Consider the following 15,669-nt stretch of genomic DNA (forward strand, 5'->3'; position numbering starts at 1 on the left):
CAAAGATGTAGAAAAGTTGAAAGGAAAGGACTGGCAAAAAGACCAGACCAATGCTAATAAAACTGTTTCAGCTGTATTATTATCAAAGAAAAATATATCTTACATACGCTAGAAATAAACTGGGTCACTAGATAGTGATAAAAGGTTCATAGCACCAGATACTTGTCATACTTCTAAACGATCTGCCTCTAAATCAATAAAACAGAAATTGCTGGAACTACAAAATAAATGTACAAGTTTGTCATCACAGAGGAGATTTTTAACACAACTTAGTGTTTGACAGATCAAGTAGTGAGGGGTAAAAATAATAATATAGAAGACTTGAATATAAAACACTGCACCCTGATGGACCTAGAGGGTATTATGCTAAGTGAAATAAGATGGAAAAATCTGTATGATTTTACTGATATGTGGAACCTAAAAAACAAACAAAAAAAATGAACAAACAAAGTGAAACACACTCACAGATACAGAGAATAAGCTAGTGGTTGCCAGAGGTGGGGATGGGAGGTTGAGGGGGGAACAGGGTTTGGGTAAAATACGTGAAGGGCATTTAAGGTTTCATACTTCCAGTTATAAAATAAATAAGTCACTGGGATATAATATACAGTAAAGGGAATACAGTCAATAATATTATAATAACTTTGTATGACAAAGTTGACAGATAGTTACTAGACTTACCGTGATCAATTCATAATGTATATAAATGCCAAATCACTGTGTTGTAACCTGAAATTAATATAATATTGTATGTCAACTATACTTCAATTAAAAAAAAAGGAAAGAAAAGCCTCTATGTTGTGCCCAACAACTGGAGAATGCACATTCTTTTCAACTACACATGGAACATTTACAAAAATTAATAATGCTCTAGTTCATGAAACAAGTTTAAATTAATTCCAAAGAATCTATCTGAAAATGAAGTTAGAAATCAATAACAAATGGATACCTAACAAAACTCTGAAATTTATAAAATTGAAACACACACACTCGTACATATTTCATAACCCATGGAAAAGGAAACCATTAAATAAATTAAAAAGGACTTAAAAATAAATTGTAACATAAATACTACTTATCAAAATTTATGATGTAATTGAAGGAGTACTTAGAGGGAAATGAATAGCTAAATGCTCAGTTTTTGAGCAGAAAAAAATAAAAGTATGAGCTAAGCAATCAACTAATAAGTTAAAATAATAAGACAATGAATTCAAAGCAAGAAGGAGGAAAGAATAAAAATAAGGGCAGGATATACTCAATATTTTGTAATAACCTATAAGGGAAAAGAATCTGAAAAAGAATATTATATATGTGTGTGTATTTATAACTGAATCACTTTGCTGTACACCTAAAACTACCACAACATTGTAAATCAACTATACTTCAATAAAAACAATAAGGGCAGGAATTAATGAATTAGAGAACGAGATACAATAGAGAGAATCTCTATTGTACCATTAAAAAAGACTAATGAAATTGACATATCTGGCAAGCCTAATCAAGAAAAGAAAAGGAAATAATTTTAGGAATAAAAACAGAAAAAATAATTACAGATGCTGCAAAGATCAAAAACTAATAAGAAAATGTTATGATCAATTTTAATTCAACAAATATGAAAATGGAGGTAAAACTGACAAATTGCTAAAAATATTAAAATTACTTAAATGGACTCAAAGAAATAGAACTTTTGAATTATCAATTCAGATCTGAATTTCAATTTGAATTTTAATTATATCTAAATTTATCTGTGGACTCAATGTAATTCCAATAATAAATCAAAAGATTTTCATAGAAACTGACAAGCTAATTATAAAATTCACATGGAAGAGCAAAAAGCCAAGAACAACCTAGGTGATGTTCAAAGTTCAAGCTATTAAGACAGAGTAGATTAACTCAGAGCACACATGGAATGCAACAGAAAAAAAACTCAGACTTACACCCATGCATGCATAGAAACCTGACACATGATTAAGATGGTATTGCACATCAGATAATAAAGTATAAATTAGTCAATATATTATGCTAGGATATTTTTTTTTCATGTGAAAAGAAAAGAAAGAAAAAAAATCCTGTTTTATACATACAATAAATTCTAGTTAAAGACCTAAATGTGAAATGCAGACTTTAAAATTTTTAGAGGAAAATTTAATATGTATTTATTACTACCTTGGGATTTCTTTAAAAAGACATAAAAATGCTAACCACTAAAGAAAATTTTTATAAATTAAATTACATTAAAATTTTCATTAACATACAGCATAAGGAAACAAAACAAAATGATATATTCTCTAGGTATACAAACTCATGTGGTAAAATAAAGCAAGCACAGGGAAGATTAAAACAAAGTTCAAGACAGCAGTGTCTTCTAGGAAACAGGGGTGAGTAATTAGGGAAGGAGATACAGGGGACTTTAAAGAAAGTGGAAATGCCCTATTTTTTAAGATATGTAGTGGATATGTGACATTCAAATTTTTTCTTTAAACTCTACATATTCATGATATACATCCTTTTTATGCTACATTTCATAGAATGTTTTCAAACATTCAGTATAGAATACCACTAGAATAAAGTGAATAATTTGACCATTTAGTTTTGGTTGTTACTGGATTATTTCAACTTTCCTTATGATTCAAAAGAGGACACAATATTATTTTGCTTTGATAGTTCCTAGTCTGCATATATTCCTAACTCCTTGAAAAAAGCTAATATCCTTTCATCATCAAGTAGTTTTATGATGGTAAACCCCAATGTGGATTACATTTGTTGCAGTGAACCTGAAAATATGACTATATGGTAACCAAATGTTTCATTTTCCACAAGAGTTCTAGTTTATGTCTAACTGGTGTAATTATTGATAGCACTCCATTTCACTCACAAAAGTGTCCCAATTTGGATAAAAATTATATAACCAGTCCTCCTAAAACTATTTTTTATGAAGCTATTATAATTTAATATGAATTAGGTTTTCTCTGTCCACAGACTAAGGAGAAAACTATGATCCCATTGACTCTCTTATATTCATGAAACTGTTCCTAAAGCAAACTGACATTATTATGTGTTATTTATGCTAATAAATTACCAGTAAATTAGAAATCACTATGTCTGTACATGTTATACATTCAACTGGGTATAAAAGGATAGATAACTTCACCTGAAATATACATAAAATAGACAGAAGTGTCTTTTGTTTGAACGATTTTTGTGCTTGTAGATTATATGAACCTAAAGATAAAATGAATCCTTTATAAAACATATCTTTTTAAAAATGCCTTACAGTTGCATTTATTAAATTTACACTAAAGAGGAAGAGTGTGAGGAGGAGCTGTGCTGGACTAAAAACGTATCCAATTATCCCTTTGTAGTCATAGCAATAATGACAAGAGGACTCTAAAACAAAAACCTTCAGATTGGCAAGACTTTGAACATTGACATTTCTAGTACTTCTTTCATTTAATAATACTTTATAATTCTGAAGAAAATTGGAAACTTGAAAAAAATCACATTTAAATTCTATGATGAAGGCAACGAAACAATGAAAACTGTTCCGAAATAAAATTACATCATAATATAAACACTGTATTTAAGCTGCACTTAAAAAAATGAATGTGACATCCAACAAAAGCAAACAATAAAAGAGAGATGGGAGAAAGTGAAGGACTGGAAAGTGATGATGAACTGAACACATTCATTTCCCCTCCTCTCCCAAATCCTATCTGATGAAATGGTAGAATCTATACCTATGTATAAATCTGTATATTTATACCTATATCTGCATCTGCATTTCTATCTGACATCTATATCTATCTATCATCAATCTATCCGTGTCATTTATATCTCCATCTATATATATTTCTATATTTCTATTTCTATCTATATTTATACACATATATATGTATATGACTAAAACCACAAATGCATTGGAAAACATAGAATATAATTTTTAAAATATCTTTATTGGAGTATAATTGCTTTACAGTGTTGTGTTAGTTTCTGCTGTATAACAAAGTGAATCAGCCATACATATACATATATCCCCATATCCCCTCCCTCTTGTGTCTCCCTCCCACTCTCCCTATCCCACCCCTCTAGGTGGTCACAAAGCACCGAGCTGATCTCCCTATGCGAAGCAGCTGCTTCGCACTAGCCATCTACTTTACATTTGGAAGTGTATATATGTTAATGTTGCTCTCTCACTTCGTCCCAGCTTACCCTTCCCCCTCCCCGTGACCTCAAGTCCATTCTCTATGTCTACGTCTTTATTCCTGCCCTGCCACTAGGTTCATCTACCATTTTTTTTTTTAGATTCCATGTATATGTGTTCACATACAGTATTTGTTTTTCTCTTTCTGACTTACTTCACTCTGTATGACAGACTCTATGTCCATCCACCTCACTACAAATAACTCAATTTCACTTCTTTTTATGTTTGTCTGAGTAATAGTCCATTGTATATATGTGCCACATCTTCTTTATCCATTCATGTTGATGGACATTTAGGTTGCTTCCATGGCCTGGCTATTGTATACTGTGCTGCAATGAACATTGAGTATATGTCTCTTTTTTTTTTTGCAGTACGTGGGCCTCTCATTGTTGTGGCCTCTCCCATTGTGGAGCACAGGCTCCGAATGCACAGGCTCAGTGGCCATGGCTCACAGGCCCAGCCGCTCTGCAGCATATGGGATCTTCCCAGACCAGGGCACAAACCCATGTCCCCTGCATTGGCAGGTGGACTCTCAACCACTGCGCCACCAGGGAAGCCCACATGTCTCTTTTTGAATTATGGTTTTCTCAGGCTATTTGGGGGTCCTTTGTATTTCCATACGAATTGTAAAATTTTTTGTTCTAATACCGTGAAGAATGCCATTGGTAGTTTGATAGGTATTGCCTTGAATCTGTAGATTGCTTTAGGTAGTAGAGTCATTTTCACAATACTGGTTTTTCCAATACAAGAACATGGTATATTTCTCCATCTGTTTATGTCATCTTTGATTTCTTTCATCAGTGTCTTACAGGTTTCTGAGTACAGGTCTTTCACCTCCTTAGGCAGGTTTATTCCTAGGTATTTTATTCTTTTTGTTACGATGGTGAATGGGATTGTTTCCTTAATTTCTCTTTCTGGTTTCTTGTTGGTGGTATATAGGAATGCCAGATATTTCTGTGCATTAATTTTGTATCCTGCAACCTTACCAAATTCATTGATTAGTTCTAGTAGTTTTCTGGTGGCATCTTTAGGATTTTCTATGTATAGTGTCATGTCATCTGGAAACAGTGATGGTTTTACTTCTTCTTTTCCAATTTGTATTCCTTTATTTCTTTTTCTTCTCTGATTGCCGTGGCTAGGACTTCCAAAACTATGTTGAATAATAGTGGCGAGAGTGGACATCCTTGTCGTTTTCCTGATCTTAGTGGAAATGCTTTCAATTTTTCACCATTGGGTATGATGTTTGCTGTGGGTTTGTCATATATGGCCTTTATTATGTTGAGGTAGGTTCCCTCTATGCCCATTTTCTGGAGAGTTTTTATCATAAATGAATGTTGAATTTTGTCAAAAGCTTTTTTGGCATCTATTGAGCTGACCATATGTCCTTTATTCCTTAATTTGTTAATATGGTTTATCACATCGATTGATTTGCATATATTGAAGAATCCTTGCATCCCTGGGATAACCCCACTTGATCATGGTGTATGATCCTTTTAATATGTTGTTAGATTCTGTTTGCTAGTATTTTGTTCAGGATTTTTTCATGTATGTTCATCAGTGATACTGGTCTATAATTTCCTTTTTTTGTGATAGCTTTTTCTGGCTTTGGTATCAGAGTGATGGTGGCCTACAATCAAGATTACTCTACCCAGCAAGGATCTCATTCAGATTTAACAGAGAAATCAAAAGCTTTTCAGAGAAGCAAAAGATAAGAGAATTCAGCACCACCAAACCAGCTTTACAAAAAATACTAAAGAAATTTCTCTAGGCAAGAAACACAAGAGAAGAAAAAGATCCACAAAAACAAACCCAAAACAATTAAGGGTAATAGGAACATACATGTCGATAATAATCTTGAATGTGAATGGATTAAATGACACAAACAAAAGACACAGACTGGCTGAATGGATACAAAAATAAGACCCATATATATGCTGTCTACAAGAGAACCTCTTCAGACCTAGGGATACATACAGATTGAAGGTGAATAGATGGAAAAAGATATTCCATGCAAATGGAAATCAAAAGAAAGCTGGAATAGCAATACTCATATCAGATAAAATAGACTTTAAACTAAAGACTGTTACAAGAGGTAAGGAAAGGCACTACATAATGATCAAGGGATCAATCCAAGAAGAAGATATAACAATTATAAATGTTTATGCACCCAACATAGGAACACCTCAATACATAAGGCAAATGCTAACAACAATGAAAGAGGAAATCAACAGTAACACAATAATAGTAGGGGACCTTTACACCCCACTTACACCAATGGATAGATCATCCAAACAGAAAATAAATAAGGAAACACAGTCTTTAAATGACACAATAGACCAGATAGATTTAACTGATATTTATAGGACATGCCACTGGAAAGTGGCACAATACACTTTCTGCTCAAGTGCACATGGAACATTCTCCAGGACAGATCACATCTTGGGTCACAAATCAAGCCTTGGAAAATTTAAGAAAACTGAAGTCGTATCAAGCATCCTTTCTGACCACAACACTATGAGATTGGAAATCAATTACAGGAAAAAAAACTGTAAAAAACACAAATACATGGAGGTTAAACACTGTGCTACTAAATAACCAAGAGATCACTGAAGAAATCAAAGTAGAAATAAAAAAGTACATAGAAACAAATGACAATGAAAACACGATGACCCAAAACCTATGGGATGCAACATAAGCAGTTCTAAGAGGGAAGTTTATAGCAATTCAATCTCATCTCAAGAAATAAGAAAAATCTCAAATAAACAATCTAAACTTACAGCTAAAGCAACTAGAGAAAGAACAAAAAAACCCAAATTCAGTAGAAGGAAAGAAATCATAAAAATCAGAGCAGAAATTAATGAAAGAGAAATGAAGAAAACAATAGCAAAGATCCATAAAACTAAAAGCTGGTTCTTTGAGAAGATAAACAAAATTGATAAACCCTTAGCCAGACTCATCAAGAAAAAAAGGGAGAGGATACAAATCAATAAAATTAGAAATGAAAAAGGAGAAATCACAACAGACACCACAGAAATACAAAGGATTATAAAAGACTACTACAAATAACTATATGCCAATAAAGTGGACAACCACGAAGAACTGGACAAATTCTTGGAAATGTACAATTTTCCCAGACTGAACCAGGAAGAATTAGAAAATATAAACAGACCTATCACAAGTAGTGAAATTGAAACTGTAATTAAAATCTTCCAACAAAGAAAAGTCCAGGACCAGATGGCTTCACAGATGAATTCCATCAAACATTTAGAGAATAGCTAACACTGATCCTTCTCAAACTCTACCAAAAGATTACAGAGGGAGGAACATTCCCAAATTCATTCTAGAACATATTTAAAAGTGAAGCATTTCTGAAAGTCAGGAAGCAGATGAGATCAGATATTAAGTGAAACCAAACACTGAGGATACAAAATTAATAATACATTTAATAGAAGACAACTTGTGAATGTTAGAGTAATCTCAAGGGTCTCCTAACCCAAAGAGACAGGTATGAACAACTGCAATTGCCACACTTGCACAATGATGGTAAAAACAGGATGTTACTATGATTCAAACATATTGGACATGCAGCTATATTTTCCTTCCTCTCAGTTCTCTTGCCAGTATTCACCAGTGACTTCAATTCCTTCACTTTCCTATACCTGAGAAACTGAAGTTGAATGTACCCTCATTTGGGGACCATGTCCTGGCTTAACCCTTTCCTCTAGTATCAACAAATAAGACAATGAATGTGAAGGTGCTTTATTAACTATGACATACAATGAAAATGTTACTTTTCTTATCTTCTACCACCACCTCTCTCACCACTGCCGCCACCACCACACCACCACCGTGACTACCATCACCACCAACATTACCACCACCATGAGTACCATCACCACCATCATCACCTATCCCTTTTTGTTTCAACCAACCAGGTCTACCTGGGTTCTGTCTCTGTTTCCTTTAAACCGTGACTGATTCTGACCTCTGGACACTCCTTGGCCTTGACCTAGAATCAAAGATTCTCAGATACGAAAGAAACTCATACTAACTAGCCCCTTCTTGAGTCTCCCTGTACTTCCCCATTGAGTCCAGTGTAGTGACAAAGAGCTAATTACTTCTCAATGTTCTACTTCATCACTGGACATCTATAGTGATCAGAAAATGCTTCTTTACTTTGAAGCTTGAAGACACCACTTATAAGTATCAAACCCCCTTTATTTTATTTATTACCATGAGATTAATAAGATTGAGAAGGTCAAGCAGGGCCAGAGTTGGTCTAACAGAAAGGGAAGAAAGGAGAATCTAGTGATCTGGTAACTACCTGGCCATAGTCTTATTTGGAGGAAGTAAAATAAATTTTAAACGTTTTCTGGAATTCAGCCATGAATTAAATCTCCTTGAAACCTCTAAGCATTATAGCAGTTGGAAATCATATAGGTATGGAACCATCTGATGAGAGGGAATGAAATTCCAGCATCCAAGGGACTGATTATTTTAAGAAGAATATTGATGAATACTTTTATAATCTCCATTCAGAAGCCAGTATTAATTTGTTTGATTGGGATTATTTTTTTTAAAGAGCCTATTGATAACACGATTTTATTTATTACTTTTAAAATATATTTATTTATTTTTGGCTGCTTCGGTTCTTCACTGCTGCATGTGGGCTTTCTCTAGTTGCAGTAAGCAGGAGCTACTCTTTGTTGCAGTGCACGGGCTTCTCATTGCGGTAGATTCTCTTGTTACAGAGCACAGGCTCTAGGTGCGTGGGCTTCAGTTGTTGTGGCTTACAGGCTCTAGAGCACAGGCTCAGTAGTTGTGGTGCATGGGCTTAGTTGTTCCAGGGCATGTGGGATCGTCCTGGACCAGGGCTCAAACCCATGTCCCCTGAATTGGCAGGAGGATTCTTAACCTCTGCGCCATCAGGGAAAGCCCTCGACTGGGATTATTTTTTAAACTTTCAAATGTATCACTCTCTGTGACAAGCCTCCTGTTTCTCCCATGACCACATATCTTATAAAGCTTAAAAGCTTGTTATGTAGGAAGCAGTTATTCCTTCTGTTTTTACACCATCAATGTTAATAAAATCATTCCAACTACTTTATTAAAGAGACTCTCTTTGCCAATGATAATACATTGAGATTGTGTTCTTCCCATTTTTTGTTTCAAGGGTGGGTTTTGGGGGAGTTCATGAACCTTCTGATATTACAGGCTGAATTTTGTCTGTAAGTGTAATTCTCTCCATAACTCTCCATAGCTTTCATTCAGTTCTTAAAGATTTTGTCTCCAAAATGTTAAGAATCACTGGTTTAGTGGGTGAATGTGTAGTGTGAATCTTTAAAGTTGAAAATCTCCTATATGTTCCTATTATAAATTCATCATGTATTCACGATCTTTTTTTTTTTAAAGATTCAATTGCTTTTGGACCATTAGAAATCATTTGCCGTCTTCTTTATTATGGAGACCATATACATTTAAGTACATTTTCAGTGTATCAAGAGACACTCTTTCTGATTTACCTAAATAACTTTTTTTTTTCTTTTTTACAGAGAAAGTATACGGTATTGCTAAAAGAGTCCTGAATAGAATCAGAAGGTTCTGCTCTGAGCCCAGTTTTCACTTCAACTGGCTTATATGACCTTGAGTAAAGTCACCTTAGCTCTTGGGGCTTTTGTTCTCTCATGTGGAAAATGCGTGAATGAAAAGAGTGGCTTGGAGTCCAGTACATGATATGCGTTCATGTAGAGACTTCACTCAGGATCTCTGAAAGAGTTGTGGGTGTGGGGCTGAGGCTTTCCAGAAGAGGGAAGGACAATCCATTCTCTCTGTCATCAGGTGCTTATTTTACTGACTGTTGTCCAAATGCTATTATACTAACATTGTCCAATTTGTATGGGCAGCTGTGCCTCTGTCTTTCTCTTTCAACAGTAAGTTGAAGTAACATGATTCATTATTATCATTTTCTTTACACTCAGACAGTTGCTGGAGAAATTTGATGTCTCACTTGTCTAAAAATTTTCCAAAGTATCTGTGACTTTAGGATTGAAACAAAGATGGACATAATAGTACATCTGGAACACTGTAGCATAAACTACTCATAAAGTTCTAATGCACCATTGTTATTGTGTATTTAACCATTGTTCAACTAGTTTGCGTCATCTTCACTTTCTTAATCACATTTAAACTATCAGGTTTAAAATACAGAATTTCTTATTTTTCACATTTTAAAGTTCCTATAGTGATCTCACATAATTTTTTTAATGAGAGAGTCAACATGGTATTGTACCAAATATAAGGTCTGTTCTAATCTGGCTCTATCCTTTCCTGAATTTGAACCCTGGCCAGTTGGTGATTAAAAAGAACCATGCATGACTCAAAAGAGTGACAGGCTGGTTTCCTCTCTCCCACTTAGAAAACAAGAAATTGGCTCTTTGCCTTGTCAGCTCTCTTGCTTTAGACAGGCATCTCATTGTTCTTTGACTGTTTGATTGCCACCTGCCTCAGCTCTCCTGGAGACCTGTGACTGTCTGCATTTTACAGTCATCATAGCATATGTACACATTAAACACTTTGGAATTAAAAAAAAATACTTTCAAAGACCAATGTCCAGGAATCGGAAACTGACTGAAAAATCTTAAATAACCACAGGTCATCACTCTGGGTGATTACAGTGGTATTTGTATTTTCAGCTTAAGTGAAGCTACATACCTTGCTGGTCACTAAATATCATGAGAGCAAAAGCTATTAATGTCACAGAAAAATGTCATGAATTATATTAAAAGGTTTGGACTATTTTCCAAGGTAAAATATGAGTGGCAATTGGTTACATATTCATGTGTTATAAAAAGGGATCATTTATAGGCAGGCTAAAGGGTTTTTGTTGTAAAAATATCTATCTTAGTTTTTCTTTTTAAAATGTAAATACAGAAGACTTTTATTTCTTGATATTTACTTGGAATTTTGTACCTAGTATTTATATAGCATATGAAGAATTTATTAAACCAGAAGATAAATAAAGGAAATTGAAAGAATGTGTTCAAAACTCATATCTGGGTCTCGTTTATTTGACAAAAATACTTTCTAAACACGATCAACATTATACTCTTGAATCTCTTACATGTGTATAAGGCTACACAATGTTCAAGGTGCTTCTGTGCAATTAATTTCAATTGATCCTTGCTTCATATTTTCCCTCAATTAATATGCAATTAAACCAAGACAGAGTTTAAAGGACTAATACATGACAGACATGACTAATAATGTAATAATAATAATGACCTAACTTTATTGGCAAATGCTATATTTCAGGCATTACGATGAGAACTTTACATCTAATATCTCATTTAATCCTCACACTAACCCTAGGAGGTAGGCATAATATTATTATTACTCTTAATCTTATTTTACAGGGTTTAGCTAATAAATGTCAGAGTGATTTTAACCCAGGCAGTCTCATTCCAGAACCCTCATACACTTTTAATCATGATGCTGTACAGAATATTTTTACTAAGATTTTTTTCCCCTTTCTTTTCTTCTTTCACCTTACTACCTTTTCCCCTCCTCTTGCCACTAATGCTGAGGAAAAAAAAAAAAAGACGAAAAACGTAACCCCATAGCTAGGCTTTGGAGTAGGGATTCATGCTTTCCTCCATTAGCAGAATTAACTGGAATGGGATACAGAGTGAGAAAATTCTTCCAACAACTTACAAGATCCAAGGCGGCTGCCAAGATCGAAGCATCAGGAATTGTCCCTGGCTCACAGCAGTTTAACAGAAATTGAAAGCGCTTCATGCCTTGTCGGATTGCTCCAAGATTCACCACATTTTTGCTTTTTCCGCCATCTTGGTTGGAAGACAGATGGTCATCAAAACTGTGGCAACCTGTAGGGGTTTTCCCATGTTGGAGGAATGAAGGAGAGAGAGTGTAATGGTTGTAGATTAAAAAAGAGCTTTGAAGTTTCAACAATGCATTTTCTGTAGTGTTGGCCTAAGAACTTTTTCCTGAACTACACTTCCCTCCTCTCTATCTAATGCTTGATTTGGACACCTTGACTTTTAGGAATCTGATGACACATAGCATATGTAAATAAGGGGTCTTATATAACTATTTTAATATAGGGTCTGATCCATAGAGAACAGACTTGTGGTTGCCAAGGGGGAGGGGTGGGTGAGGGAGGGATGGATTGGGAGTTAGGGATTAGCAGATGCAAACTATTATATATAGAATGGATAAACAACAAGGTCCTACTGTATAGCACAGGGAACTATATTCAATATCCTGTGATAATCCATAATGGAAAAGAATGTGAAAAAGAATGTATATATATATATATATACATATGTATACATATATGTATATATATGTATGAATGTATATATATATAAATCACTTTGTTGTATAACAGAAGTTAACACAACATTGTAAATCAACTATGCAGCAATAAATTTAAAAAATTAAAAATTAAAAAAATAGATAAATATAGGGTCTGATCATTTTGCTTTCAGGTCTCTTCTCTAATACTGCTAAGAGGATTATTTAAGATGATTCTGCCTGTAACTAACTTCTGTTTTTATGGAAGATGCAAAATCACTGTGCAATTTCAGATCCGTTACAAAAAACTGATATCAAAGACAGTATCTTGATATCTTAGTTACAATGCAAAGAATCACTTATTATTAGAGTTGTAAAGGACTTGAGAGGTTGGTCATTTAATGCCAGGATTTCCAAACCTGCCTGTGCATCAGAATTATCTGGGCAGTTTTTGAATCTTATTCAGAAGTTCAGAACCAGAGTCTCTGAAAGAGGAGTATAAGAATGTGTGCTTTGTAAAGACTCACAGATGATAAGGATGCAGCCAGCCTGACCCCACACGGTGGTCAGAGGTTTAGGAACCACTGATTCATTCTCACTTATTTTTCCATAGTTAAACTGCATACGAATGAGAATCAGTCTAGAGCTTCTTAAAATGCAGATTATCAGATCTCATCACTAGAGATTTGGATTCCATAGGTCTGCAGGCTATGTATATTTTTAAAAAACACGCCACATGATTTTAATACAGAAAGTCTAAGGATCACACATTAAGGAAGAATAATACAAAGCATTGTTTTTCATTTCTTTTAACCCCAGGTACGTTTTTAAAAACCTACATATCTCATAGCTTTTCTATAGTTTCTAGTATATATATATATATACACATATACATATATAATATTTAGTTTATCTTATATAATGCTATAATATTGAATATAGTTTTAAACACCAAGCCCAAATTACTTCCCATGACTCTGAAATGTACTTTCAGCACCTAAGAATATAACCCTTGATTTAGTGCTTGGCTTAATGTGCTGACACCATTCATTTGCGATGTTGCCAACTCCAGGTCCTCACTAAGTCACAGATCCCATTACAGGAAACGGCTTTCTCACCTCTTCTGACAAAAATACCTTGATACCTCCCACCCACTGCCCCACTTTCCCACTTGCTGCCTAAACACAGAAAAAGTGGCCCTCTTAGCCTTTGCTCTCAACTAAGGTGCCCTATACGCAAGCAGGTCATGATTGGTGGTTGCAGATGTATGGTGAATAATTTGCTCCTATTAATAAACACTAATGTTCACAAATTTGCATTTAAAAATCAGATCCAGAGTTGGATGTACCCCTTTAATAATTTGCATTCTTTGTAAATAAAAGGGTGATATTTACAATTATGAGCTTGGTTTACCATGAGAGTGTGTAATAGTGGAACAAGGTGAGCACCTGTTCTTTTAGAAAACACATCCTTTGGAAGCAGTTCAAGCTTGGGGAAAATATTCCTTTGGACTTTATTACCACAAGATAAAAAATTATGGCATGAGGCCTAAACCAAGATGGCGGAGGAGAAAGACTTGCTCTCACTCCCTCTTGTGAGAACACCAGAATCACAACTAGCTGCTGGACAATCATCGACAGGAAGACACTGGAACTCATCAAAAAAGATACCCCACATCCAAAGACAAAGGAGAAGCCACAATGATACAATAGGAGGGGCACAATCACAGCAAAATCAAATCCCAGAACTGCTGGGTGGGTGACTCACAGACTGGGTAACACTTACACCACAGAAGTCCACTCACTGGAGTGAAGGTTCTGAGCCCCACATCAGGCTTCCCAACCTGGGGGTCCAGCAACGGGAGGAGGAATTCCTAGAGAATCAGACTTTGAAACCTAGTGGGATATGATTACAGAACTTTGACAGGACTGGGGGAAACAGAGACTCCACTCTTGGAGGGCACACACAAAGTAGTGTGTGCATCGGGACCCAGGGGAAGGAGCAGTGACCCCAGGGGAGACTGAACCAGACCTACCTGCTAGTGTTGGAGGGTGTCCTGCAGAGGCAGGGGGTGGCTGTGGCTCACCGTGGGGACAAGAACACTGTCAGCAGAAGTTCTGGAAAGTACTCCTTGGTGTGAGCCCTCCCAGAGGCTGCCATTAGCCCACTAAAGAGCCCAAATAGGCTCCAGTGTTGGGTTGCCTCAGGCCAAACAACCAACAGGGAGGGAACACAGCCCCACCCATCAGCACTCAAGCGGATTAAAGTTTTACTGAGCTCTGCCCACCAGAGTAACACCCAGCTCTACCCACCACCAGTCCCTCCCATCAGGAAACCTGCACAGGCCTCTTAGATAGCCTCATCCACCAGAGGGCAGACAGCAGAAGCAAGAAGAACTACAATCCTGCAGTCTGTGGAACAAAAACCACATTCACAGAAAGATAGACAAGATGAAAAGGCAGAGGGCTATGTACCAGATGAAGGAACAAGATAAAACCCCAGAAAAACAACTAAATGAAGTGGAGATAGGCAACCTTCCAGAAAAAGAATTCAGAATAATGATACTGAAGATGATCCAGGACCTCGGACAAACAATGGAGGCAAAGATCGAGAAGATGCAAGAAATGTTTAACAAAAGCCTAGAAGAATTAAAGAACAAACAAACAGAGATGAACAATACAATAACTGAAATGAAAACTACACTAGAAGGAATGAATAGCAGAATAACTGAGGCAGAAGAATGGATAAGTGACCTGGAAGACAGAATGGTGGAATTCACTGCTGCGGAACAGAATAAAGAAAAAAGAATGAAAAGAAATGAAGACAGCCTAAGAGACCTCTGGGACAACATTAAACGCAACAACATTCGCATTATAAGAGTCCCAGAAGGAGAAGAGAGACAGAAAGGACCCAAGAAAATATTTGAAGAGATTATAGTTGAAAACTTCCTTAACATGGGAAACAAAAAAGCCACCCAAGTCCAGGAAGCGCAATGAGTCCCACACAGGATAAACCCAAGGAGAAACACGCCCAGACACATAGTAATCAAATGAGCAAAAATTAAAGACAAAGAAAAATTACTGAAAGCAGCAAGGGAAAAATGACAGATAACATACAAGGGAACTCCCATAAGGTTAACAGCTGATTTCTCAGCA

General features: G+C 35.6%; 1 protein-coding gene across 5 annotated transcripts in view; it reads right to left on the reverse strand.

Annotated features, from left to right (window-relative positions):
• Window positions 1-15,669, reverse strand: part of UNC80 (unc-80 homolog, NALCN channel complex subunit) — a gene marked incomplete at both ends in the record, with an annotated part of 247,919 nt that overhangs the window by 150,049 nt on the left and 82,201 nt on the right. For all 5 annotated transcript variants that reach the window (XM_082630607.1, XM_082630605.1, XM_082630604.1 and 2 more), the window contains one exon: window positions 11,912-12,084. In XM_082630607.1, the coding sequence (XP_082486733.1) occupies window positions 11,912-12,084 (173 nt within the window). The remainder of the gene's footprint in view (window positions 1-11,911; window positions 12,085-15,669) is intronic.

This window comes from Mesoplodon mirus (genome assembly GCF_964341445.2).
Source record: "Mesoplodon mirus genome assembly, chromosome: 8".
Classification (NCBI taxonomy): domain Eukaryota; kingdom Metazoa; phylum Chordata; class Mammalia; order Artiodactyla; family Ziphiidae; genus Mesoplodon; species Mesoplodon mirus.